This window comes from Dama dama, chromosome 30 (genome assembly GCF_033118175.1).
Source record: "Dama dama isolate Ldn47 chromosome 30, ASM3311817v1, whole genome shotgun sequence".
NCBI lineage: Eukaryota > Metazoa > Chordata > Mammalia > Artiodactyla > Cervidae > Dama > Dama dama.
The window spans coordinates 7,285,599-7,311,072 of NC_083710.1; the positions used below are offsets into that span (position 1 = coordinate 7,285,599).

Consider the following 25,474-nt stretch of genomic DNA (forward strand, 5'->3'; position numbering starts at 1 on the left):
TTGTCTAGGAAAAATCATTATGTTTGGAGCTTTAAATGCTATAGGCTTTAGTTTCTCTCATAGAACAATTGTGTCTAGAATAGGAAGGGTAATTTAGTTTGGATGTTTACGTTGTTTTTTGGTAATTGTTGCTTTTAAAGCTTTCTTCAAAGACATCAGCTCCTCTGTAATGTATCATGGTATGTAAGAATAAGTGTGACATTTCTTAGTAAGCTTGTTATGAAATAAGGACCAACACCTCCAGGAGATATTCATAGATGATTATTGTTTAATTATAGAGATTATATAAATGTATGCAATTTCTCCATTTTTATTTGAAATCTTAGCATGGTAAATCATAGAGGACATTATATTGCAGAGAACCTGTATACGTGATTTCTGTATCATGATTTCTGAATCTAAATATTTATAGTTGTTATTTTAACTTCTATTTAGAGCTTTTCTAACACCTCTAGCGTATGATTATCAAAATGACTAGCCACTTGAAGAAAAGTCTGTGTCTTAGCTTTTAAAGTTTTAGATATTTAATCTGTTATATTTCCCCTTTTTAATGTTTTAACCTCTTGAGAGGTTAAAGTTAGACCCAAAATCCATTCTTTCAGCAAACATTTGAGTACCTGCCCCGTGTTATGTAAACCAAGGCACAAAGATGCATAAAATGTAAGGTCTCTCCCCTCAGGAATCCCCGGGCGGTTAGGAGAGGAAGGCACATGCTGAAAGTAATGGGTGTCCTCCTTGCAAAGACAGAGACAGTTGCCAGGCGTGACAGGCGGGAGGGCGCGTCACCAGGGCCGGTCTAGGGTTTTGGCCTCGGACTGTGAAAGTATGAACAGGAGTGACTTGGGTGGAGTGGGCAAAGCAGATAGACACACTTTTTCTGGCATCAGGTACGGAATAGATGAAAGGGATTGGGTGGAATCAAACTAGGAGTCGATTTGGTAGTGAAGTGTGGCAGATTAGGAAATAGGACCGCGTTGTAGGTGGAACTCTGATGTTGTTGTGTAAGGAGTTTCTTGTCTGGTTTTTAAGCAGAGGTAGGGTATCTTTGGGCTTCCCTGGTAGCTCAGATGGTAAAGAATCCACCTGCAATGTGGGAGGCCCGGGTTCAATCCCTGGGTCGGGAAGATCCCCTGGAGAAGGAAATGGCAACCCACTCCTGTACTCTTGCCTGGAAATCCATGGACAGAGGAGCCTGGTAGGCTACAGTCCACGGGGTCGCAAAGAGTCGGACAAGACTAAGCGACTTCACTTCTTCTTAGGGTATCTTTAAATTAATGTTTGTCTCAAAGTTTCCATGTACAGTTTGGATATGGCTCTGAGAGAAACAGTAGGAGACCAGAGGTCAAAGAAGAGATTAGTGTTCCAGATCCCTTGAGTGGTGTTCAAGGGTAGGTTTTATTTGCCAAGGACCATGTGAGGGATGTCATGATCCTTTGGATCTGAGGGTTCAGGAGAGGAAGGGTCAAGGCTAGCAGGTTTCCATCACAGGAGACAGCATTATGGTTCTACTGCCCACAGTCATATGGAGATTGCAGATGGGCGGTTGGCTTGGGGTCAAAACACACAGTGTCTGAGGTGACTGAGGGATATCCCATCTGATTGAAAACTGAGTAAAATACAGAAGTTGAAAGTGCCTTAAAAATATCTAGTCAACTCTTGTTTTATAATGACTGTATTTTGTTACTTCTAAATAATGAAAAGGGATAAAAAGATTAACTTATTAGTTAAGAAATGTGAAAGAAAAAAAACAAATATGACATAGTTGAAAGATAAAATTCATATGTGTCACATACAGAGATACCAGTAAATTAACACTTTCAAGGAGTGCAATTTAAAATTCTCTGCTCCAGTTGGGACCTCTAATAGCAAAAATTTTGTCACTGACCTCAAAGAACTTCAGATATGTTCAGGTTAAACTGTGTGGTTAAACTATGTCCAAAGATGTATGTGGGTAGTTTCTTTGTATATATAATTACTGAAGAATGCCAAGGACATTCTTAAATGCTCTTTAGTTTTATCCATCAGATGGCCCTGGGCATTGAATTGTATTTTATTCACATAGAACTTGCACACACCTTTCTTTCTTCTGACTGTGGTTTCGTCTTTATTTAAAAACCAGCAGTGAAAAGTTGATCTGCTGCTGCTGCTGCTGAGTCGCTTCAGTCATGTCTGACTCTGTGCAACCCCATAGCCGGCAGCCCACTAGGCTCCCCCATCCCTGGGATTCTCCAGGCAAGAATACTGGAGTGGGTTGCCATTTCCTTCTCCAATGCATGAAAGTGAAAAGTGAAAGTGAAGTCACTTAGTCATGTCTGACTCCTAGCAACCCCATGGACTGCAGCCTACCAGGCTCCTCTGTCCATGGGATTTTCCAGGCAAGAGTACTGGAGTGGGTTGCCATTGCCTTCTCCGAAAAGTTGATCAGTTACAGTTAAATTGTCTTAAGGATAATGTACAAATAATGTAATTGGGTAGTGCTGATGAAGCTTAGGTTGAAGCTTAGGATGAAGCTTAGGCTTAATGGGATTTCTATCTGGTAAGTAGCTACAGAACCATTTTGTAAGCCAACTTTTTTCTCCTTATGATGCCAACCTTAGATATCTGTTTGAATGTGCCCCCGAGTTTCCTAACATCCCAAACATTTTATTCTTATAATTACCAACTTTTCTTTTTAGCCAGAGTTCTACAGCACTTTTCCTGTCAATGATGATGGTTGTGATGATTTTTTTTTAAAATTTCCTTTTATTTTAGTATTGCTTCAGTCTTTAAGGCATTTCTACTGAGTTGTCTGAATAAAATTAACATCTCACAGTCCATTTTATTTTTAAAAAATTCTTCATCCTATATTATAGCAGTTGATCTTTATGAAATATCAGTGAGGTAAAAGTATGAGGCGAGATTCCTCCTGTTTTGCTCATGTGGTGATAGACCATCGTCCCTGACCCAGCTGGCTGCCAATGAGTTGGGAAAGGCTCCCAGGGTCCCCTAAGAAGCCTTTCCCTGACCACCTGAAGCCCTTCTCCCACCCCCTGAGGAGCACGCACTCCCTGGGACAGCTCTGTTTCCAGCCACGAGCCGCCGGCCCCCGCCGAGCACAGGCCCGGTTGCGGGGCAGCTCTGAGGACAGCTTGTGGATCAGAGGCACACCCCTCTCAGCCTTCCTGCAGGCACTGGGGTCCCGCCTGCTGACCAGATGCACACTGCTGCGTCCATGGGACAGGGGAAAAACTATGCATTTGACTTTTGTCTTGGTTCCTAAAATCCTTGTTAGAGCAAGAGTGCCTTTGTGCGCCAATGAGATGACTTGGGGCAGGGCCAGCTTAGGGAACTTGAGGATGGGGGCACTGGTTGACAGAAGCGCCAGCCAGGAGGCCAGAGGGACTCACGTTTCAGCCCTCCCTCTCGCCTCCAGGTCAGGCACGAGCGCCCGTGACCGGGTCAGTCGCAGCTGTGCAGTGAGGCTTCGCTGAGACTCCGAGATGAAGAGGCACAGGGGCCTTGTGTTACAGCGAGCGCGTGGGTGCTCCGGGAGGCCGCACCTGGACTGCGCCCAGAGAGCGTGGGGCGTCGGGCGGCCGCTCCTTCCGTGTTCTTGCCCTGTGCGTGTCTTCCGTTGGCTATTCCTGAGCTAGAGCCTTTATACTAAAGGCTGTCTCAGTAAGCACAGTACTTCCCGAAGTTCTCTGAGTCATCCCAGTAAATTATAGAAAATAAATGGGGTGGGGGGAGCGTATGAGAACCCTTGAATTTATCGTAGGTTAGAAGGACAGGTGATCCCTGTAACTTGCCCTCTCGAGTGAGGGCAGTCTTTATGGGACTGAGTCCTTAAACATGTGGGTTCTAGGCTAACTCCAGGCAATGAGTGTCAGTGAATTGGGAGACACCAGTGGGTACTGGAGAAGTGGATGGTGTTGGAATGATGTATCAGGTATCAGAAAAAAAATAAATAATCCACGTATGTTCCTTTCCAGTGTTTGCCTTTTGCTTTTTGTTACATGGGAGTTCCTCAGACTCATTTGTCTTTTCTCTAGATATCTGCCAGATTTGATGTGTGTCTATGTGTAGTAAAATTTGATCAGTGATTTGATCATAATATTTTAAGTATGTGATTTTTTTCAATAGTGTTAATACATTTAATTTAAATGCTAATTAAAAATATAATTTATTTGTCTTCGAACCATCCGTCTATCCACAGAATGTATAAGTGTATTCCCCTGGGTTTAGCTATATGTGGATTACTTGTGAGTTTTACTAGGCAAGAATGTATACACAAAAACACTTTATTATTTAATAAACAGAGTTTACTGTTCTTAGAGTACCAGTAAAGAAAGTTTGAAATTTGTTTCCCGGGGCACTCAAAGAACCCCTGATATCTTTTCCTGATGTAGATGACCTTGGACAAGAGAGCAGAGTTTACCCATCTTTTCTTTGTACATTTTTCCCCTCTCAAAAGATCATCATTTTGAAAAGTGCTCAAATTATATTGAAATAGATTTAATTTTAAAACCATACTCTTTCTTTTCCATCTTTTTCTTAATTGATTTTTTTGTAGTGTTTGTAGAGGTCAAGGACTTTGATTTTCAACAAAAGATATTTCTTATATGTGGTTTGTGTATGTGAGCTTTACCAAAATATTCCTGTTTTTAAAAATCTTTTATTTTCTTCATTTCTGGATTTAAAAATTAAAGGGTTTTTAAAACTTTAAGTGAAATTCACCTTTCCTTTATTTTCATGGGTTTTTCATTATTATTGTAAGGTTTTTCATGTGTTTTGTTTCTAGAATATTTTACTTTTTTATATTATAATTTCGTCCTTTTAAGGCGTATAATATTCTCTCTTTTAGTTTCTGTAGAAACCCTGGAAAAGAACTTGAAACAGATGGGAAGGCAACTTCAACAGCTTGAGAAAGATTTGAAAATCTTTCCCCCTCCTGAAGACTCACATGATAAGTTTGTGACAAAGATGTCCATATCCTTTGATATCTAAATAACTTTAAATTACTAGTCAATTAGGAATACAGTTTGCTTAACCTTTTAAGTGTACTTTTAAGTGTACTTGCATAACCAGAAATCACTCTATAATGCCCAGTTATAGAAAATTTATCCTTTACCTTCTTGCAAGGAAATTTATCAAGGGTTTTGCCTGTAGTGAATAATACAGAGATGTATCCTGTTAATTTCATTCCTTTTTTTCCTTTTTATTAATCTAATACATTCTCTACTCACTTTCCTTCCATATGCCCTATTTTCCTTCTGATGTTCACGGTAAATTGAAAGGATAGGAAGATTCAATTTGAGGAAGTTTGAACTTAATGTCATGTTGTGATATAGATACTGTTGAAATGGACCAATACTTTTGTAGCAGATGAAGACTTTATAAACTGGTATGACTGTCAGCTTAATTTCAAAAATTAATTTTTGCATATCAAAAGTTAACTCATAAAAAACAAACAAACAAAAAAAAAGTTAACTCATGTTCAAGAAACTAAAATTTCCTTTAGAAATACTACACTGTTCCAAAAAGCAAAACTGAACTAATCACAGTCCTACTGGTATCGGTATTTTCCAGACTGAAAATAAAATTGACCAATACATGTGTGTATGTATGTGTGTAGATATGTATATATACATAAAACTAATAGCATTGGGGTTGTCCTGCTCAATTTAAGGTCCTTTAAATTTCATTATCTTTGGTTTCACTAACTTTGTCAGTGGAAAGTGAAAGTCGCTCAGTCATGTCCAACTCTTTGCTACCCCATGGACTATACACTGGAGTGGGCAGCCTTTCCCTTCTCCAGAGGATCTTCCCAACCCAGGGATCGAACCCAGGTCTGCCGCATTGCAGGCGAATTCTTTACCAACTGAGCTATAAGGGAAGCCCCACTTTTGTCAGTGAACTCATCTTTAATGAGTAATTGAAGTAATAAACTTTTTTTTTATTTCCAGAAACTAATGTTGAGTTTTCTCTCCAAACCATTCTGTGAAATTAGAGACTGATATCTTTTGCCTTATAATATTACAATTGTACAAAAATCTCATATGGGCTTCAAAACTCCATACGAAAGGATAACCCATTTCTAAACAAACACTTGTAAGTAGATACTCCTAATATTTTATTTTAATCTGAGATGCTTAAAATAACTACTTTTCCTCTTTTCATCTCTTCTTCCCTGAGATTTTGCAAATCACAAAATTATTATTTGGCTTGTCATAGACTTTATTGTACTGTATACTTTCAGCTTAATTGTGAATTAGTTCAGTTTTAGCTTTCTGCACCATCTCTTTTGGGAAATATCATAAAAATGCACTCTAGCAATAATCAATTCAGGCTAATGTGTTTGTTTCCTTTCGTTATGTTTCCTATCCACACAGTTTCTTCTTTTATTAGGCAGGATGTCTTTATTTGAAAAGGTTGTGTTTTGAAAACTGAAGATGAAGTCTGTGTTTATCCATCGAATATATGTTTGCCACACCTTCTCCTTTGGCAAAGTATGGTTAAGCCTAAATTTGTTATTGTAGAATTGCATGTTACATCATTCTTAACTCCCCCCACCCACCATTTTATCATGTTACAATATTTATATGTGACAGTATTGTGATCGTTAAGAACTGTTCATTGAGGCACTTTTTATTGTTCCCTATAGATAGAAAGCATTTTTGAAAAGGTTTTACTTGCATACAATTTCCAGTAATACATTGTGCATGTACTAATTATGAATCTCAGTTATCTGGAACATAGGACCTGAAACAAATTCTTGAGATTAGAATAAGGTTAGTAGAATTCTGCTCAGCAGACAATTCAGGACCTATCCATATTTGTGTTCATATGACACAGAAGCTGAATGATGTTGGCTTGTTGAAAGGTATGCAGCTCATAAAAAGCAGCCAGCAGGAAATCAGAAACAGGAAGGATGAAGCTTTGTTGGAAACAGTTTTTCATTTTGAGTACAATTACACTCCATGGACAAGAAAGCTCCTACATCCTGTCGCTAAATATCACAACCTAGATGCCTCTAATGAACTGATTAGCATTCATGTATCTCTTGGAAGTCAGATATATGAACAGTTGGTGCACTTTGCTATTGACAAAGCTTATAATCATAAATATTCTTTGCTGAGATTAGATTGCACTCGTTTGCTCTTCATCTTAGACATACTAGTTTCTAAGTAATTAAATTCATTCATTGCAAAGCTTTGTTTACTTTAATTAGGACTGACAACAAGTCAGATTTTGAATATTAAATACTTTTATACAGATTTTATTAAAATGGCAAATTGTGAGCTTCTTACATCTAAGAAAATGGAAGAATTTGGGGACTAAATACACAATAAATTAAACTGTGTTTAACTGAAGTTGGGGTTATTAATACTGGCAGTTTGTTTATGCTTAAGTATTAGTGCTTATTAGTTGAAAGACATATCAAACGTTTGGGTCATAAGTCAATTCTGAAAGAATGTATGTGTTATCAAAGTTATTAATGGTGCATTTATGCAAATAGATATTTAGATTAAACAATCATGATTTACTGAGCTATTAAATAATTTGTTAATTGTTTTATAGTATAGTGATACAATTTTGTTGTAATTTCATGAAATTTCATGAGTACCACTCAGTTATAGTATATTGTATTTTTATTCTACCAGTACTTGTTTTCTTTACATTCATGTCTTAATATTAGAAAAGACAAAATTACATTCTTTAAAAGGCATGCACAGTTATTTCATTATCACATTGACTTTTTAGTAATAATTACCCTACTTTTCAATTGCTAAGTCTGGTGAGAAGTGTAATTAGAGTAATTTCACTGTAAGTATTTGCCTGAAAAATTTGTTTTGTGATTTGTGGTAGGGTCACCAATATTATTATATATCGATATAAAGTATTATATGTAAGGTGTACATACTTTTTAAATTCTTTATCCATGAGAAACTGGGAAAATGCCAGGATTAGTGTCATGCAATGCTTATTCCTTTCTTTTGACCTTTACATTCTGGAATATATCTTATTTTAAGGAAAAATAACAAATAGATCCTAGCACATCACCCTCAAAATTTTCCTTGCACAAGCCTTTGCATTTCTCTTTTCTCCTTGTCCCACTGTCTCCCAAGTCTCATAGAAAAAAATCATTTTGCTTGATATTTTTGTATTTGCTATAGAACTTACATGACAAGTTGTCACTTTTCCATTTTTTTAGTCTTTAAATTTCTTCTTTGTAATCACACTTTATTTTCACAGTTTCTTTTTTGCTGTCCCACTGTATAACAATATTTTGGACACTCCAGAAATTACTAGGTAGATGCTAAAACTGTCCCAATAAATTATTTGAGAGAAAGACTTGCATATTACTTATATCTATATTTCACACTGCATAAAACACAGAATTTTTCTGGTAAAGCAATTTAGTACATTTTAATTTAATTGAAGTGTGATTAGGAAGGAAAATGGAAGAGTGGAATGAGTGAAATGTAAACTTGCATAATACATGGTCCATTTGCAAGAGTGTCAAGTTAGGTAATTGAGTGATTTGTAAGAGCAGATTTTTTCTCTTAAATTAGTCTTCTTTCCTCCTTTTTTTCCCTGCTTTCTCTCACTTATTTTCCATTTAACACATTCTCAACAAACTTTGAAGACTTGGGTTAAAATATCCTGCTCCTCATCCTCTGTACACCCTCAGGTCTACAGTGATCTCTCCCTTCGCAGAGGTCTTGCTTTATTGACTGTGTTGGGCGTGACAGGCATGCCTTGGTCACTGTCGCTTTCTCAGCCAGGAGTTCCCTCACTGCCCTGCATAAGTTAGGCTCTGTCACTCTGTACAACATCACGCACAAACGTTTGTTTTTATCACCCTTATTACTGTCTGAATATCTCATTCATTTATTTACTGTCTGTCACCACTCTCTAGAATGCATGTTTCGTGGAAAATGGGGACTTTGCTGACCGTGTTAGCCAGCGTTTTCCACAGTGCCTAGAAGAGGCGTTCTCAGTGGGGCTCAGTGAGGACTTGTAGATTAGCTGGTTGCCTGGCCATCTGGGTCCCGGGTCATTAAGAAGATCTGTTAAAAGTGTTAGATGTGTAGGACCAGTTGAAGCTCATCCTTGTAGGGTGATTAATGGAAGTAAAAGATATCTTAGGTGGAGGTGTGCGGTAATATGCTAATAAAGGTAGAATCTATTTGTGCCGTATTGCTTGGGAATGAACAGAACTTGTTTAAATCCCAAATCTCGGCCTGACTACTCAGTTGGCCAAAACTAAACATGTTGTTCAATGTGTGTGAACACAGATCTGGTTCTCATGTACCTTTCAAATGGGAAAATTCCACTGGGTCAAGTAGAAGTTCATCAGAATATTGCTTTAGTCTTGGTAAAGGAAAAGAAAATAGATTTCACAAAAATGTCATGTAATTGGATATATATCAATATTTCTGTAATGAACTTTATCAAACTTGTGTTGAATAACTTGCCTTTCTCTAAAGCTCTTTATAAATATAGGACTTGTGCTGGGGAAAAAATAAAGCCTTGTTACTACTACAGCTACGGGCATTAATTTCTAACTGGAGTTCAACAGTTGGCATGAGAACACCTGTGTTTGCTTTTTCTTTCAGATGATGAAGACTATTTTTTATCTGAAGGTTCTGCCATCTCTTAATGAGACAGTATCCACCACTAGCCTCACTAAAGTATACCGTTATTCCACTCTATCAGATGGTCATTTTATACTTCTGAGAATTCATTTGGCTATTTCCAACATCATTGCAATTCAATCACAGTCTTACAATTTTTTGCCAGTAATTCCACTATTTAAAGTTGTACTTCATTTCCTTTAGGAGCAAATTGTTATATAGATAACAATGATAAGAATATTTAAAACTCTAGCTGTTAGAACAAGACCATATAATTTCCATGGTTTTGGCTCTTGATCCTCTTTCACATCACATCATTTAATGGAATTTTGCTATTTTTAAGTATGTCCAGGCATATTTCTGATATTTTGTTTACTCTTGATTCTTCCCTGAAAATCTAAGAAGTGTTATTGAATAATAGGGCTTTATTTTAACTTATTTACCAAGCTGATTCCTGTGAATGGGCATAGTCCTAGGTACTAGAAAAAAATTGTTAGTATTTGTGGAGTACCTGTTATTTCCTGTGGCTGATTCATGTTGGTGTATGGCAGAAACCAACTCAATATTAAAAAGCAGTTGTCCTCCAATTAAAAATAAATAAAAAAAACAAAAACCTGAAAGCCTTATAAGTCATGATGAGGCAAAATAGGAGTGACTGTAGAACATACAATTAGGAATGCCCACCATGGAGTGCAACCAGTTGTCCAGGGTAGCTACTTTTTAGGAACTCTGTTAGCCCATAACATTGCATCCAAATTGTATGTGTTTGTGTGTGTGTATGAATGTATATATGCACGATTTTATGAAGAGAGTTCCATGATTTATATCAGGCTTTAAAAAAAATTATTTTGTAATTGGAGGAAAATTGCTTTATAATGTTGCATTGATTTCTTCTGTACAACTTCAAATTAGTCATATGTATATATGTGTATATATATATATATATACACATATATACATATGTGTATATATATATATATGCTCTCATGTCAGACTTGTGAGACTTCTTACCTTTCCTACCACAGTTTAAGAGTGATGACAGAAGAGTGAAACTAGTCGTCGGCACCCATACAGTTGCAGACGATTTGACTTAATACAACAGCTAGAGAAAGGGCAGACAGTCACAGGGGATCAGCCCCCAAGATGTGGCAAGTGTGAGTGAGTGAAGTTGCTCAGTCGTGCCCCACTCTTTGCGACGCCATGGACTGTAGCCCGCCTGGCTCCTCCGTCCATGGGATTTTCCAGGCCAGAATACTGGACTGGTTGCCGTTTGCTTCTCCAGGGGATCTTCCCGACCCGGGGATTGAACGCGGGTCTCCCGCACTGCAGGCAGACGCTTTCCCGCCTGAGCCACCAGGGAAGCAAGGGCAAAGCACTGCCAGGGGATTGAACTAGAAGGGCGAACAGAACCTCACTGAACAGGTCACAGTGAGCGGCAAGTGCTCTGTATGCAGTGGGGCGAGTGCTCACTCTTAGCTGCAGAGGTTAGAGTAGGGGGCTTCGTGGAGGAGGAAGAATTGAACTAAGCTTAGAATGGTAGGTTTGGACAAGCAAAGGCAGAAAATGACTCCTCTTTTAGATGGGAGTTAAGGCTATGTAAGTAATCCATGTGGATATAGTCTTATTTGAGACATAAATTCTAGTTTATAGACTGAATAATGAACCACCATTGATTTCTGAACTTGGTAGGTAAATAAAGGGATGCTTACTGTACATTACAAATGAATCAGCATAAGTTCCATGTAATAATAATTTCTGAATGCATTTCAAATGTGATTTCTATTTACATAAGTTCACTTCACCTACAGTATTTCACAAATGTGGATGTTTCACAACACAGTATATGGAGATACATGTATGTATTATTATAGCTGCTTATGATTTTGTGATTTTAGTATACAAAATCTTTTGTTCACCCAAGGATTAGAAATGATACTAGATATAAATGCATTGATATTTAGCACTATTAGCACCACTAGTACTATTATGGTCTAGATTTTTAGCAAGTATAAGGAGACATTTGAATATCATTGAAACTACTGAGCTGTAATTTTAAATCATATGACATCTGATAAGATAGGCAAGTTAGAAGAAAAATATCCTTGAACCCAATCATAAAAGCAAAATGTTAAATATATAAATACTTAACTTTTCTGATTGTTTTTCCACTGTTAATTAGGAATCACACTGAAGATTTCATCACTGTACAGTATGGATTGAATTGTAAAAATGGTTAACTATTAGAGCTAGTTTTGGCATTTTGGAGATGTGTAATAATGGCTAACAATTAAAACATATGACTTAAGGATTTTTTTTTTCCCTAAAACATTTCTTTGTAAATTTCAGAGTACCTTAACTGTAATATACAGCTTTGTTATCAGTGCAAAAGAACAATATGAGAAACTTTCAAAATTACATGAAAACATGGACAAGTTATACCAGAATATAATGGCATACTATGCCATCGACGTGAAGAAGGTTTCCGTAGAAGACTTCTTGACTGATTTGAATAACTTCAGAACCATGTTTATGGTATGTTAAAAATCTTAATTTGTTTTTTAAGAGTATTTAAATCTATATTACTTCATTTACTGTTTAGTAGTTCATTCTGCTCCTGTTGTCTGTAGTAAAACTTATCTTTTCTGATGTTGAAAGTTAGCTTTAAAATTTTTAGATTTTTAAATCTATTGAAAAGTGTGTGTTTTGTTCTCTTTTGGGCCTTCCCAACATTAAGTTGTAATCAGAAATTTTGATTGAAGAAGTGACAAATTCTGAAGTTTTTCATAAAGACTCCCCTCCTGGCTGATTACAAAGCACTTTTGTAAGAAGTTTTTGGCTCTGAATTTGTTTCTTTATGCCTAAGATCAATTTTTATTTTTGTGGTATAATTTCACCAAATTCTGTACAGTTTTTATGAAGCTTTTTTTCCCTTTTCTTTTCTTAATGCATTGTACAATAAGCTACCTGTGATTTGCCTTTGAATGGATTTTACATTCCTGGGGTTTCCTTTAGATGCTTTAATAGGGAGGTCAGGTCTCTGATGTGGAATCCTTTCATTTAGGCATTAAAAAGATCTTTTGAAAAGTATTAGGTGATTAAATGGGGGAAAAAACCCACACACATATTAAAGTGAGAAAGCACTGTTGTCTCCCTAGGGAAACTGGTGATACATTTTCATTTCTACAATGAAAAATTACATTGTTCGTAATAGATGGGTGAGTCACTTTTGTGTTTCAGCAAATGTTTATGGGGATTAAAAACTTTTTGAGGTGTAAAGAAAAAAAAGGTTGAATTTAAAGAAGGTTGAATTTATTTTTAATTTTAGGAAAGCTTTATTGCTGAATTTATTGGACTTAGTTATAATCACCTGGTTATGACTAGATAGCCTTTCAATAAAAAGTCAATATTTTAAATGAAAATTGATTCACAAGTCTAGTTTATTTCCTCCATAAATTCACAGTGTTTTTCAAAATTATTTTTTCACTAGCAGAAATAACTTTGACTATTAGATATACTTATTATGTGTTTATATGTGTGATATACTGCATAATATGCTACTTTAATTTTTATGTTTTATGAGTCAACATGGTTTAGTAGGAATAGCAAAGGCTTTGCAATTTGAGAGAACAGGGTTTGGATTCCACACTAGTTATATGACTATAAATACTTTTAACATTTTTGAACCTCAGTTTCCATAATTGTAAAAGGGAATGTTAATTCTTTTCTCATGGTAGTATTTAAATACTAAATGAGATAAGTATCACAGCTCTTGGTACATGGTAGTTGCTTAATAAGTTATTATGCCATGAAAGATTAACTCAGTAGACTTGAGATACTCAGACCCTGCACATTTCAAAGAAATTGCTGGTCCTTGATTGGCTCTGGGGAGAACAACTATATACTCTTGGACTATCCTGCCCAATAAAGCAGTTTTTGTATACCCGGACCTGGGGCCAAGCTGGATAGTTATGCAAAAAATGTGATTTATTGTGAACACTTGTTTTTGTTCACCTGGGGCCTTGGGCCACACTGTGTCCGCTCATCCTCTGTGTGATGTTGAAGACTGAGGGGGCCAAGGTCAGTCATGCTGGGGGTCTATATTCTGGTCTGCATGACTGACCTCCTCAATAACTCTTGGTATCAAGGCTTGGTTGAACTTCCCTTCTTGTCAGTACATCATATCACATGTGTTGTGACATGTTGCTGGAATAATGAAACTCTCCTGGGAGAAGACAACTGTGATTTTACTCTGTGTCTCTTCCCTGTAAGAAAGTGTAACAGCGAGCATAACAGCGTTTCTGAGTTCTGTGGCTCCTTCCAACAAATTATCAAATCTGAGGGTGGTCTTGAGGATCCATGACACAATTATGCATAAAATTATAAAATAATAATACCCATCAGATACTGAATATTTTCTATGAACAAAATATTTTTCCAAATGCCTTACATGTATCAGCCAGTCTTCATGATAACTCTGCATTCTTTTGCTGTTTCTATCCCCCACTTTGGGCAAATGAAGAAAGAGACCAAGTCCATATTGTATTGTTTTGAATCACATCTAATTCCACATCTGTCTTAGATCTGGTAGGATATCTGTGGTTAACTTAGCATCCTTAGTAGGTGGTGGCCAGAGGGAAAAGTGTTTGAGTGGAGAAAGGTTCAAGGTGGAGGGTGATAAAGTGAGAGCTATACTTTGTTTCAGAGTTCACATGGCTCCTCGCAGTAGCTGCTACCACACACTTCCTGCACACACAGACATGCACACACACACTCACATTCACATTGTACTAAATTAAAATTGTTATAGCTAAGTATAAAACACTTTATTTGAATAAATAATCTGGAGAGGGAATTTTCTTTAGAATAAAAAAAAGCATAAAGAAGACTATAAGGGAAGAACAATTTTGCAGGCAAATTTTTTCTTCCTTTCATTATGGTTGTAGTCCTTGAATTTTAGGCATTGTGTCCCTTTTTTTTTTTTTTTTTAATTGAGAGAAAAGTGCTATACAGTAGATGTTTAGAAAGACCACAGTGTCAAGACTGATAGAAACTACTGCCACATAAATGTCTGTTTGTCAATGTCTTCTGATCTCTTAGGTTGCTGTTTAATTCCATACGATTCAACTTCAGAAACTATGCTAATTTCAGTGAGTTAGTATGAAAATATTAGGGATAGATGTGGAACTTTCATATGTTGAAGGTTGTTCTGGAAAATCACATGAATACAGTAGACTTCTAGGCTGCTTCCATTTCCTAGCTGTTGTACAGACTGCTGCAGTGAACACTGGGGTATTGAAGTACCTGTGTCTCCTTCAGATGTGCTTTTCTCAGAGTACATGCCCAGTAGTGGGATTGCTGGGTCATACTCCTTGTTTTTTAAGGAATATACATACTGTTCTCCATAGTGGCTGTATCAATTTACATTCTCACCAACAGTGCAAGAGGGTTCCCTTTTCTCCATATCCTTTCCCTCATTTACCATTTATCGATTTTTTTAATGATGGCCATTCTGACTAGTGTGAGGTGATACCTCATTGTAACTTTGATTTGCATTTCTCTAATAATAAGCAATGTATAATGTTCACTTTTAAAATTAGAGGTCTATTAATGCAAACCCTTGTGGTGAGGTGAGGGTTAAGGGGAGCTGTAGAGAGTCGGTACCTCTCTGTAATGGATTTTTATTTCCTGTAGGACTCATGTGGGGAATAAAGTTCAAATTGGAGGCACTAGTTGGAAATGTTTGACCTCACACTGTAGGCTAAGGAAATTGGTGGCTCATCAGGCATTAGACTTCTCCAAAATTTGTGCCTTGAGTCATGTACTGTTCCATAACAGTTATTGCTTTCCACTTTCGTCTGGTTTTAAACTCATTGTTATATGCCATTACCAATGGACCTGTTCTCAGTAGGGATAAAATGCTTCTCCAGGATGAACTGATGAATTTTTGTTGGATCGTAAAAGAGCCCTCTTGTCCGCCTTTACTTTATCCAACAACTGTAGCATGCTTGTGTTTGTTGTTAGAGGTTAGTTTCTCTCATTGGTCACTGTGACTTTGAAGAATATGTTTGTTCTGGTCCCACTTCCCACTCATCTTCACATTACAGAATTTTGTTCAAACTGCTTTTACATCGTTAGGCTCGAATTACATGGTTTCCTCTCCAACACTCACCTCTTATACTGATAATGCTTACGTTCTTTATCATTGAAAGGTCCTTTGCTACTTTCTTTCTTTAACCAGAGTTAGTTAGTAGCACACTGAAACAACACTCTTAACTCCTTGAACAAATTTCACCTTACACCTCATTTATATTGCTAAACATTGCATCTTCGAGAGATACTTCTAAGTGCTTTTACTTCTTAGAATTCCTTTGTTATTTGTCTTCTTAAAAATAACATGTTTAAAAACAAAGTTTCTAATAAATTTTATTCTGAAGAATATATCATTTTTCTGTTTTAATTAGACATACCTAACTACATAGATATTCCCCAACAAACATTCTCTTCCATCAGGAAACTTCAACAAGCCTCTTATCCTTGTCCATCAGACAACAGACAGAAAGAAAACCACACTTACAGAAAACTAACCAAACTGATCACATGGACCACAGCCTTGTCTAACTCAATGAAACTAAAACCATGCCTTGTAGGGCCACCCAAGATGGACAGCTCATGGTGGAGAGTTCTGACAAAACGTGGTCCATTGGAGAAGGGAATGCAAACCACTTCAGCATTCTTGCCTTGAGAACCCCATGAACAGTATGAAAAGGCAAAAAAATAGAACACTGAAAGATGAACTCCCCAGGTCGGTAGGTGCTTAATATGCTACTGGAGAAAAATGGAGAAATAGATACAGAAAGGATGAAGAGATGGAGCCAAACCAAAAACAACGCCCAGGTGTGGATATGACTGGTGATGGAAGCAAGGTCTGATGCCGTAAAACAATATTGCTCAGGAACCTGGAGTGTTAGGTCCATGAATCAAGGCAAATTGGAAGTGGGCAAACAGGAGATGGCAAGAGTGAACATCGATGTTTTGGAAATCAGAGAACTATAATGGACCAGAATGGTGAATAGAATTCAGGTGACCATTACATCAACTATTGTAGGCAAGAATCTCTTAGAAGAAATGGAGTAGCCCTCATAGTGAACAAAAGAGTCTGAAATACAGTACTTGGGTGCAATCTCAAAAACAACAGAATGATCTCTGTTTATATACAAGGCAAACCATTCAGTAAACAGTAATCCAAGTTTATGCAACAAGCACTAATGCCAAAGAAGCTGAAGTCGAACGGTTCTATGATGACCTCCTAGAACTAACACCAAAAAAGATGTCCTTTTCATCACAGGGGACTGGAATGCAAAAGTCAAGAGATACCTGGAGTAACAGGCAATTCTGGCCTTTGAGTACAAAATGAAGTATTAACAGAGATTTGCCAAGACAACACACTGGTCATAGCAAACACACTCCTCCAACAACACAAGAGATGACTCTACATGTGGACATCATCAGATGGTCAATGCTGAATTCAGATTGATTACATTTTTTCAGCAGAAGATGGAGAAGCTCTATACAGTCAGCAAAAACAAGAACAGGAGCTGACTGTGGCTCAGATCATGAACTCCTTATTGCAAAATTCAGACTTAAATTGAAGAAAGCAGGGAAAACCACTATTCCATTCAGATATGACCAAATCAATTCCCTTATGGAAGTGACAAATAGATTCAAGGCAGGAGGTCTGATAGACAGAGTGCCTGAAGAACTATGGATGGTGGCTTGTGACATTGTACAGGAGGCGATGATTAAAACCATCCCCAAGAATAAAGAAATGCAAAAAGGCAAAATGGTTGTCTGAGGAGGCCTAACAAATAGCTGAGAAAAGAAGAAGAGCTGAAGGCAAAGCGGAAAAGGAAAGATATTCCCATTTGAATGCAGAGTTCCAAAGAATAGCAAAGTAGAGATATGAAAGCCTTCCTCAGTGATCAATGCAGAGTATTAGAGGACAACAATGGAATGGGAAAGTCTGGAGATCTCTTCAAGAAAATTAGAGATATCAAGGGAACATTTCATGCAAAGATGGGCACAATAAAGGACAGAAATGGTATGGACCTAACAGAAGCAAAAGATAGTAAGAGGTGGCAAGAATACACAGAAGAACTATACAAAAAAGATCTTCATGACCCAGATAACCATGATGGTTTGACCACTCAGCTACAGCCAGACATCCTGAGTGTGAAGTCAAGTGGGCCTTAGGAAGCATCACTACAAACAAAGCTAATGGAGGTGATGGAATTCCAGCTGAGCTATTTCAAATCCTAAAAGATGATGCCGTGAAAGTGCTGCACTCAGTATGCCAGCAAATTTGGAAAACTCAGCAGTGGCTGCACTGGAACAGGACAGTTTTCATCCCAATCTCAAAGAAAGGCAATGCCAAAGAATGCTCAAACTACCTCACAATTGCACTCACCTCACATATTAGCAAATTAATGCTGAAAATTTTCTAAGCTAGGCTTCAACAGTACGTGAACCGAGAACTTTCAGATGTTCAAGCTGGATTTAGAAAAGGCAGAGGAAGCAGAGATCAAATTGCCAACATGGGTTGGATCACAGAAAAAGCAAGAGAATTCCAGGGAAACATCTACCAACTTCTTTATTGACTATACTAAAGCCTTTGTGTGGATCAAAACAAGCTGTGGAAAATTCTTCAAGTGGTGGGAATACTAGACCACCTTACCTGCCTCCTGAGAAATCTGTATGCAGGTCAAGAAGCAACAGTTAGAACCAGACGTGGAACAACAGACTGCTTCCAAATTGGAAAAGGAGTACGTCAAGAATGTATGTTGTTGCCTTGCTTACTTAACTTATATGCAGAGTATATTCTGCGAAATGCCAGACTGGAGGAAGCACAAGCTGGAATCTAGATTGCCAGGAGAAATATCAATAACCTGAGATACGCAGACGACACCAGCCTTATGGCAGAAAGCGAAGAGGAACTGAAAAGCCTCTTGATGAAAGTGAAAGAGAAGAGTAAAAAGCTGGCTTAAAGCTCAGCATTCACAAAACTAAGATCATGGCATCCGGTTCCATCGCTTTTTGGCCAGGAGCTGGGGAAACAATGGAAACAGTGACAGACTTTATTTTTTTGGGCTCCAAAATCACTGCAGATGGTGACTGAAACCATTAAATTAAAGGACACTTTCTCCTTGGAAGAAAAGCTGTGACAAACCTAGGCAGTCTGTTTAAAAGCAGAGACATTACTTTGCCAACAAAGGTCTGTCTAGTCAAAGCTATGGTTTTTCCAGTAGTCATGTATGGATGTGCGAATTGGACCATAAAGAAAGCTGAGTGCCGAAGAATTGATGGTTATGAACTCTGGTGTTGAAGAAGACTCTTTAGATCCTTTGGACTGCAAGGAGATCCATCCAATGCATCCTAAAGGAAATCAGTCCTGAATATTCATTCGAAGGACTGATGCTGAAGTTGAGTCTCCAGTACTTTGGCCACCTGATGCGAAAAGCTGACTCATTGGAAAAGACCCTGATGCTGGGAAAGATTGAAGGCAGGAGGAGAAGGGGACGACAGAGGATGAGATGGTTGGATAGCATTACCGATATGCTGGACATGAGTTTTAGTAAGCTCTGGGAGTTGGTGATGGACAGGGAGGCCTGGAGTGCTGCAGTCCATGGGGTCGCAAGAGTTGGAGATGACTGAGTGACTGAACTCAACTGAACTATGTAGACCTTTTAAGTTTACCATATTATATATTCATGTATAGAACTGATGTGATTACACTTAAAGAAGTCAGCCTTTTGGTTCACATAGCTTTTATCCTGGTCACATGCATCTTCTCTGTTGGGATGTTGATGTACTGGGAAAAATCATTAGACATCCTGCTTTATAAATAAGTTCCAAGACTGTATATATCTGGACCCCTCAGTTTAAGGTTAGGGTTTTGAGGTCAGCAGAAAGCAGTCCCTGCCTTTTAAAAGGGATTACTGTTGGATACACAAAAGTTGGAGGAGCATTGTCGTTTTCTTGTGTGTGTGTGTGCATTGGGTTTCGATACATGTGCTAAACATTCCAAATTTTCTAGTCCATGAAGTCCAGTTTGTTTCTCCCTAATTTTTGTTTCCCACAGATATACTCCCATATGAATTATGTGTGATTACAATCAAAGAAAAAGAATTCCTTTTGGTTTCTTCACGTTTTAAGTGATTGCTGAATTCTCCCTGTGACGAGCCTCAGCTTTTGTTTGTTTTTAATAGTGATGTTTTGCTCTCCTCGTCACTACTGGGGAGACAGTCCTGGCTGGGAATGCAGGCTCTGTCTTTCGAGTGACTTGGGTGATGTGACTTTGGCAGGTTACTTAACTTACTGAGCCCCACCAGCTCCCTGTTAATAACAGCTTGTATTTCTTAGGGCTTTTACAGTTTGAAGATCAGATGACATAATGTTCATTTACCCTCAAAATAAGTCAGTTCTCTACAGAGAATACAAGTAATTTTCAACTTTTCCGTTTCATTATAGTAAGATCGATAGTTTAAGTACTTTATCTCTTTTATTTTATGCTTCCTTATATAATACTTTGAAATAAATAGCTACCTATTTTCAATCAATAGTTCTGTCTTTAAATTATGTCTACAATTTTGTAAAAGTTATGTTTCATCTAGTTAAAGATTTATCTTTTATGTTTGCAGACTTTAGGTTGAATTTTGTTTCGTGTGATTGAAAGATAATGTGTAGTAAGCAAATATAAAATCAGTTGTAACTCAGTTTGTCTTGCTGCTTTTGTCGATTAAATACAACTTATCTTTCCAGTGAATACTAAGACTAAAGTAGTGATTTGCTAAACAAAAATGAAATCATCCAATGAGAGGATATTTTTAGTGTAAAATTTTAGTATATAGGACAGCTAGAACAAATCTTATTTTGCCAAATCATTTAAATTACCCCAAATTGATTTTTGTCATCTCTAGGTATCATTTCATGGGTTTGGGTGGACTCTGGGAGTTGGTGATGGACAGGGAGGCCTGGTGAGCTGTGGTTCATGGGGTCGCAAAGAGTCAGACATGACTGAGTGACTGAACTGAACTGAACTGAAGTATCATTTCTGATGATTACTGTATAGACCAAGTAGGTGACCAGCAGGAACTCCAAGGGCACTAAGCATTTTCTATGTGTTCCTGAAATCTTGAAGATGAGCTTATTGTAGTTTATCAGAGAGAAGAAAATCATATTAAGTTCCTGGGATTGGTTGTTGAGCCAGCTTATGTATTTCTAATAGGAAGTGTCTTCTATCCTGATTTTGGTGGGGATACAATTTGAAAATTACCTTCACTGGAACTGTTGTTATTCCGAGATCATACTTAGAAGTATAAAGCTCCAAACCTAGAACAAAGTAAATATTCTGTTGGATCTTCTTTTGTTCTTATCCTTTAGTATCTGTTTATTTAAAGAATTAGATCAATTCCAGGTGCTAAATATTTGGGTTTGCAACTTGAAAATGAATACTGATAGGTTCTTCTAATCTTTTTTCTCGATTACACCTAGATTAATTGGATTAATTTTTCTCTTTACCTAAAAGATTTTTTTTGTGCATTGCTCAGCAGGATAATAAATGCATTTGACTGACAGATTCTGTATGAATAAATTAACTGGTGATTTGTATTAATGTATCTCTTACATTTTAAATATTTTGTTTACTGAAATATCTCACAAAGTAAAGACTAGAGAATTTTTTTATATAATGTAACCACATTTATTTCAGAGTATATTCTAATATCAAACAGCAAAGTACAAGAATGCAAAACTGATTGCTTTTGCACCAGCCTAATATTTTGTGTTGGGGTATAGCCGATTAACAGCATGGTCGTCGTTTCAAGTAAGAGCAGAGGAGCGCAGCCATACCTATACATGAGTCCATCCTCCCAGCAGCTCCCCCCATCCCGGCTGGCAGTAACACGGAACAGAGCTCCATGTGCTAGAGAGGAGGTGCTAGTTTACCCGTTACGAGTGTAGCACTGTGCGCGTGACCCTCCCAGACCTCTTAACTCTCCCTCTCCCCTGACAGCCATAAGTTCCTTCTCTACGTCTGTGTGTCTCTTTTGTAAGTAAGTTCATTTATATCATTTCTGATTGCACATATAAGGGATGTCATATGACATTTCTCCTTCTCCGTCTCACTTACTTTGTGCCGCTGTCTAGGTCCATCCATGTTTCTGCAAGTGGCATTATTTCATTCTTTTTAAGGGCTTAGTAATAGTCCTTTTTGTATATGTACTGCATCTTCTTTATCTAGAAAGACTAGATTATTTTAATACAGTAAATAGAATGACAATTGATAATGGAGAAAAAAGAACTCAACTAAATAGCTAATACATCATAATAAGTATATTAACTCATGTAATTGAAAAGATATCCCATAACTGCTGCTGCTGCTAAGTCGCTTCAGTCGTGTCCGACCCTGTGCGACCCCATAGACGACAGTCCACCAGGCTCCCCTGTCCCTGGGATTCTCCAGGCAAGAATACTGGAGTGGGTTGCCATTTCCTTCACATAACTAGTATACCACAAATGAAAGTGAATAAAATGGCATATTCTTTGTACATTAAATATACTGGTCTTCCATGTTCTGAGCAAAGAGAGAGAAGGAAGGAAAAAAGCACTTGACTTAAGGCTACTTTTTATGTTGTTTAAACATTACCAGATTTACATGAAAGTTGCTGGGTTCTGACTGGATGATTTCCTTGAAGAACTGATTAGCAATAGTTTGGGGGAAAAAAAAAGATTGTCCTGTCAACAGGCCTGTCTCTAAGCACTCTTCCTCATGGTTGCTGTCTTGTGTTTAGTCGTGCCTTTATTTAGCCTTATAACTGTGACATGAAAAGAATATACTTATAGTATATCACTTCCAAATACAAGGAAAGAAAACATGTTTAATGGACAAACAAGTTCTACTTTGGGAGAATCTTAATTATGAATATTTCATACTTTATTTATTTATTAAATATGTTGTTGAATTGTTTGAAAATTCTCATTTATTTGAAAATTTTAGAAAGTGCTTGAAGGAATTGCAAACAAACTCATAGCACGAATTTGAAAGGCCAGTAACATTAAGTCCCTAATGAGTTAATATGTAATTTGGTGTTTCATTTGAGACTGACTTTACAATAAAGAGCAACTTGAAGCTAAAACTGTTTAATCATAAGCACCTTTGCATCCTTTGGGACATTCTCAAAGGATAGTTTTTTGTTTTCATAAGTTTCACAGGTCATGGAGAGTTCAACTAATAACACCTTGCCGTGAATGTTAAGATGATGAAATTTTGGTGCCAGGATATCATGCTTCCCAGTTCTCGTTGATAGCATTTTTAAATTGGATTTGGTAATACCAGAGGACATAACTTGATTAATTTTTACTGTCATTCTAGATGCCTTTCTAAAGCATCTACCTTGTAATTATTGCAAATAGAGGTTTCTAAGAATAAACTTGTTTTTCATGAAGTAGTTATAATCTATTTAGTTAAAAAATAATTTTGATGGAAAGCTAATTCCAAGATCACATACCTTTTATATCCTCAGAGGCTTTTTTAACTGGTATTAATTATCTAATTTTTTTCTTTCATGTTCCATATAAGTAGGAGTACAGGAATGCATTTTTAAGGTAGTCGTGAAGAATTTCTAGGAAGCAGTCATGCCATATAGCTGAGCATTGCCTCCTCTTAAGGTTAAGTAAAGTCCTAACAAGCATTTAGTGGGAATGTGCTGGACTCTTCTATGATTCTTTACTTTGGGAAAATTAGCCTGTGTCTTCATAGTCCTAATGCCCGTCTCTCTGAAAAGCATGCAGATTTAAATTCAGTTTGTCTTATCTTATTTTAGGGACTTGAGACAAAATTGAACACTTAGGCAAGAAGAAAAGATTTTTGAGTTAAGTAAAAACTGTACTAAGAAATCCCTGGCTTACTTAGCTTAAATATCCATTAATGTTGAAAAGAATATAACTCTGAACAAGAAGGTATTTACCACTTTTTTTATTTAGTAAAATTGCCATGAATTTTCTTTTACAAAAATATACAAGAAATTATCTTGTGTTGAACATTGTTGAGGTGGGCAGATTAAACTATTTAAATAGGCAGCAATCAAACAGAGAAATAAAATCAGAAAGTCAGGCTCTGTGCAAGTCTACTTGTGTACTCAAATTTTATATTTTAGTACAATTTTATCTTATAAGTAAGACATATGTTTGTCAAGTAAAGGCCTATTTGGAATATACACTATTTCTTAGACTTTTCTGGGACAGGGTGATAGGCACATTGATTTTTTAAAATTTACACAGGAAACTCAAACCGGAGCTCTGTGACAACCTAGAGGGGTGGACTGAAGTGAGAGGTGTGAGGGAGGTTCAAAACGGAGGGCACGTGTGTGTACCTGTGGCCGATTATGTTGGTATAAGGTAGAAACCAACACAATATTGTAAAGCAATGACTCTCCACCTAAAAGTAAATTTTAAAAATTTTACTTTTGGGGAAAAATAAAGCAATTATTAATGTATCATCAGGCAATGTTTTAAGTTAATTTATCGAAAATACCAAATTTCAAGTGAGGAATTTTTTGGGAAAGCACAGAAAGCTAAACTCTTCCAAGGGGAAAAAAAAAATCTCATAAAGTATATTAGAGTATTAAAAGCAATGTGAGTGTCTGTGTGTGTGTGCTGGGCACTTCTGTAAGCCACTTACATGTATTAATTCATTTAATTATTACAGTATGCCCATAAAATATATGTGTAAGTGAAATTCATATATATAAGAATTAAATCTTTAGTGGTAAATAGCTAGACTTGAGGTCAGGAATACATCTAACTTCCATGTTTATTTCACCTCTTTATTTTCCCTGCCAAGTAATCCAACTGTGTTGTATGCATGCTTTAATGGTACTTCCTGTCAACTCCATGTCCAATTGTATTCCAACATCTCTGGATGGAAGGAATTTATAATTCTCATAAGATCTGTGAAAACTGGCATTAGCCCATTTTCTTTAGATAGAAACATATAAATGATGTAAGCTGGAAAGTGGCTCTTCCTTGGTTTGTTGCTGGATAAGTAATTGTGTATTTGAGGTATTTGGTTAATGATATAGTAATAATGAATATAATTCTATAAGTTTGTAATAATATATTACTAGTAATAGGAATAGACACTAACATTTATATAAGGGCTACTGTGTGTCAGGCACTTCTGTGACCCATTTCATGTATTAATTTAAGTAATTCTTACAACATCCCCATAAAGTAAATATTATTTTGCCTATTTTACTGAAGAGGAAACTGAGATCCAAGTCATGCAGCTATTTAGTGCCAAGTGGAGTTTCAAACAAAAACAGTATGACTTAAGATTTCTTCCTTCTAGCCAGTATGCTCTCTATAGTATACAGTAATAAGCTCAGATTTTTAAAAATAATTTCTGAAAGCAGTGAAATGTCACACTTATTGTATTTTTAAAGACATTGTTTCCATTCAGCAAACGTTTTTGGGTGCCTGCCTAGGACTCATTTTGTATGGGTATGCAGTGTTAAGTTGTTTACTTTTAGATTCTAAAACATAATGTATAAGGTACCCAGAGGAGTATGTAAGAACTGCCACATTAAAGTAAAGTATTTAAAAAGTCAAGATCTATGTGTTGGTCAGCCTTCTGTAAGAATTCATTTTTAAGGACTTTGCTTTTCACAATATGATAATAGGGATTCTTAAAGGTTCATCTCACCACAGTTCAACAAAGCATTCTAAACCATGGGTGTATCGTGTGAAAGTAAGGGAAATCTCTGAGAGTAAAAAGAATTAAGGAGAAAAGAGAAGTGCTG

The 25,474-nt window shown here is 36.9% G+C and overlaps 1 protein-coding gene across 3 annotated transcripts in view; it reads left to right on the plus strand.

Moving 5' to 3' along the window:
* The window catches only part of DIAPH3 (diaphanous related formin 3), a 535,934-nt gene that overhangs the window by 326,323 nt on the left and 184,137 nt on the right, over positions 1-25,474 (plus strand). For all 3 annotated transcript variants that reach the window (XM_061133813.1, XM_061133815.1, XM_061133814.1), the window contains 2 exons: positions 4,844-4,967; positions 11,987-12,152. In XM_061133813.1, coding sequence (XP_060989796.1) covers positions 4,844-4,967; positions 11,987-12,152 — 290 coding nt within the window. The remainder of the gene's footprint in view (positions 1-4,843; positions 4,968-11,986; positions 12,153-25,474) is intronic.